General features: G+C 34.5%; 1 protein-coding gene across 1 annotated transcript; it reads right to left on the minus strand.

Annotated features, from left to right (window-relative positions):
• Positions 1 to 179: 179 nt before the first annotated feature.
• Positions 180 to 3,703, minus strand: LOC129571833 (uncharacterized transmembrane protein DDB_G0289901-like; the record flags this gene model as incomplete). Its single annotated transcript, XM_055451688.1, has 4 exons — positions 180 to 266; positions 349 to 386; positions 3,283 to 3,381; positions 3,471 to 3,703. Coding segments are annotated over 4 exons (457 nt in total), but the record flags the coding sequence as incomplete, so codon positions are not given.
• Positions 3,704 to 3,764: the final 61 nt, after the last annotated feature.

Genomic DNA, 3,764 nt, shown 5'->3' on the forward strand with positions numbered 1-3,764 from the left:
ACAAAATATGATCATTTTGTCACTTTCATCTATTCATCATGGATACAAAAGTTGATTGATTAGTTAGAAAGACTTCAATTTTCGAGCGGAAAAATTATTCGAAACTGATTGCAATAAAAGAAAATTCCCACATGTGGCAGATTGGAATGAAAGCGAATCCATTGAACTGGTTGACTTACCGATGGATAAGAGCACATTATATGCGATCCAGCAGCTTCACCACTGCAATCGTAAGTTGAAGAACAGTAAATACTGCCATCAACGGCCTGAAACCAATTTAAAGGTGTTAGAAATCCGTTTTAAATGAGAAAAGAGATGAGATTCGGATAAAATCCGAGGAACCATTACCGTTTGTGCAACTGCTACAGAAGTCACTGTGAGTACACCTAGATATGGATAAAAGAAAAAGAGAACACAATTTCATCTCTGTTATCGATTGGCACGCATAACACAAGAGATCAACTTATGAGTTCTTTTTCTATAAATAAGACTGAAAAAGCTTAAAGCAAAAAAAGACACAGCTAATGTTACGAGTGAACCAACTCAGCATTGAATGGAAAAAACATTTTTCTGCATTTTTCTCGTTACTGTAAAAAGATAACGATTAGATGCCTTGGGCATTATTGTAGACTATCGAAAAAACTTCAAATATGCCGAAGATACCACTATCTCTTCCCTAGCAACGAGAAAAATGCAAACAATTTATTTCCTCTCGATGCTGAGTTGTGTCACTTTTGCTCGCAACATTATTTGTATCTTTTTAGCACAAAGTTTTATCCGTCTCAGTTATTGATTCGGTTTTTATAAGTTTATCTCTAGTTTTTACCGTGTGTTACATGTTTTATTTATATTCTTTTATTAGTATTACCCAGCAGCTCAAAAATTCGTTTCAACACCATTTTTATCAGAATTCACACGACTCACTGAATAAATCTCGTAACGATATTCTGCCTTTTATAGCTAAAATTCTGCAAATACTAGTAGATGCTCACTATATTATTTATTCAATCAGAAATTTCCATTTATCATCTTTTGCAACTAAAGATGTTACACGTGCTTTATGAACTAACCGTTTCCATTTGATACATCAAATATTTATTGAACCAATTGACAACCAAACAGATTTTTTTAGGTCTAGAATGTGCTGTAATACAAACTAATCTCAATGAAAAATCAACTTACAATTTCTAGACTCTATTTGTTGGATATCGCAAATAATCGCTCAATACAAAGACTATCAATATACAATTGTTCGAATATCGTAATATTGACTGGGTTTTAATTCGTTGATGATCATTGGGACCTAGGTGACCCTTTCATTTTTTGGACGATAATACTGATTTTATTGGAATATTGATAGAAATTCTTGATAATTATTAATGATACTGAAAATGGCGCAAAAATATTTCATCGTTTCTAGGCAAAATCTTGTTTGTTTTCAGTAGACCGCTTTGGAATATAGTTGAAAATTCTCGTTGTTCACTAATTCAATGGTTGTAGACAGGTTAAAATAGACTTGGTGTCCATTTTATAGGTCATTTAATTTTCGTATTTTGTATTTCACGGCTTTAAAGATTTCAACGGTCTAGTTTCAAACCATTCTTTTTTCTCGCAATAATTTGTTTGTATTGTACTACTTTACACGGTGGCAAACTCGACGGGTAATTACAATGAATGAATACAACTTTTTTTTTGTTTTTTTTTTTAATATATTTTCCATTGTTTTAAAACACAACTAGCGCAATTAAGTTGATATGTCAAACTATAGAACGTTTATGTATGAGTATTTTGGAGCGAAAATGTAATACAGAAAAGTTGCGCGGAAAAATGTCGATGATGAATGAGCGGAAAAGGTATAGCTATATAGTACACTATAGTGAACTATATAGCTATCTCTTTTCATTTGACATTTTTACGTGTAACTTTTCTATATTACATTTTCGCTCCAAACTACTCATATAAACCACTAACTCCATGTGATAATGGTATTGTCCAATACTTTGGGATCATTATTTAAAGAAAAAAGACCACAGTGCTGCGATATTCGAAAAAAAAATTCTATCCATTCCCGAATTAAGATTTTTTGGCGATATCAACGCAATACAGACACTCTAGTAAGGATTAAAGGGTCTGCATGAATGGCTATTTGATTACGTCATTTGATATTCTTGCGAACGTTTGTGAGTTTGAAATTTTCAACTATATGACCAGACGATCGCAAACGTCGTGTCAGTGGAGATCGTCATAGTTTTACATTGAAAATACTATTGTTATTGTTGATGCCATTGTCGCTTCATGCCTACGGGATTGAGCTATGACTCCAAGTCACCACGTCAGATTGTTGAGGAAAAATAATGAAGTTAGGGAATCGACAGACCATGCAAAAAATTAGATTCGAATTCGGGGATCATCATAAAAGAAGATCATTTCTTGTAAAAAAAAATCACCTTCAGACCAATTAAAATGTTGGAAAATATTAAAGAAGAATATTTATCTTACACTTTGGTCACACTTCGAGTGAGTCACTCTGTACATGTTTGCTGATCTCAATCTGTGCTGTTGGATTATTCAGATTTGAGAAAACACTATAAGTAATAATAAATAAATCACAGCTTTTTTCAAGTGATTTTTCAGAACAAACTTATAATAACAAGAGGTATGTATGTTTTTTTTCATAAGATTTTTGTCATAGATGTTCTATTTCCATGTTTCGTTATTGATAGGTATTTGGGTGAAACCGAATATGATTTCCCATTGTTAAGAATGAAGAAAGAAATCGAATTCATGCGTTTTTATGAATATTTAATAATCAAGTTGAGAGATAATGATAATAATTCATATTGTGAATTAATGTGCTTGGCTGAAATCAACAGAGATTTTGGTAAACAAAAGTGAAAACTGATGCTAATAAAAACCCTATACAAGTTCTATCATTTGCCGGTTTTCCTGAAAATGAAATGAATTGAAATTTGTTTGTACTATTCCATGCTATATCTTTGCCCGTTAGTCGGGTTCACTGGACTGATTGAACTGGAGAAAATATTTCCATTCATTCTCATGCTCTTTTCTTGAATTACCGCTTCGTATTTCGTGCTGGGAAGACTTGATACTTTATTCTCTTTACTCTGTTAGTCGAACAACCTGTCTTGCATTTCCTCTTATTTTTCTTTTGTTTCTTTTGCTTTTTCGATTTCGAATTCGATTTTAAATTCGATTTTGATTTCTTCGTCGTTTTGCATGACTGCTTGCAATTGCTCCCATTCTTGAAAATCAAAAGGTAACCTAAATTCTGTCCAGAACCAACAGTGCCGGAGCCACCCCCAGCTGTGCCCGAGTTACCAGCAGATGTGCTACTGCCACCTTGATTTCCACCAGCATTGCCTGAAGAATTGCGAATTTTAGTTAAATTTCTATCAGTAAAAAGTCCGCAAGTTTTGCGATCTTCAAATGTTCTATAAAATTTTCATTACCGCCTGAGCTGCTCGAAGCAGTGCTTGCAGCTGCTGAGGTGGTAGAGCTGCTTGCACCGGCCGTATTACTTGTGGAGCTTGTTGTTGCTGTTGCACCGGATGAACCACCAGCTGTACCAAAGAGAACGCGTCCATTGTTGAGGAATGTTGAAACAGCATCAGTTACAGTGTTATCGTTATTGAAGAACGAGACGCCACTGCTGCTGGTATAGCCGTAATAGTCTTCGCTTTGACTACAAAGGCCAGAGTATGTGGAGCTCTGTGTTTGGCATGCGCTACGAGTCGTACCAACGG

This window comes from Sitodiplosis mosellana, unplaced genomic scaffold, assembly GCF_009176505.1.
Source record: "Sitodiplosis mosellana isolate CC-2019 unplaced genomic scaffold, AAFC_SMos_1.0 Smas_scaffold_3510, whole genome shotgun sequence".
NCBI lineage: Eukaryota > Metazoa > Arthropoda > Insecta > Diptera > Cecidomyiidae > Sitodiplosis > Sitodiplosis mosellana.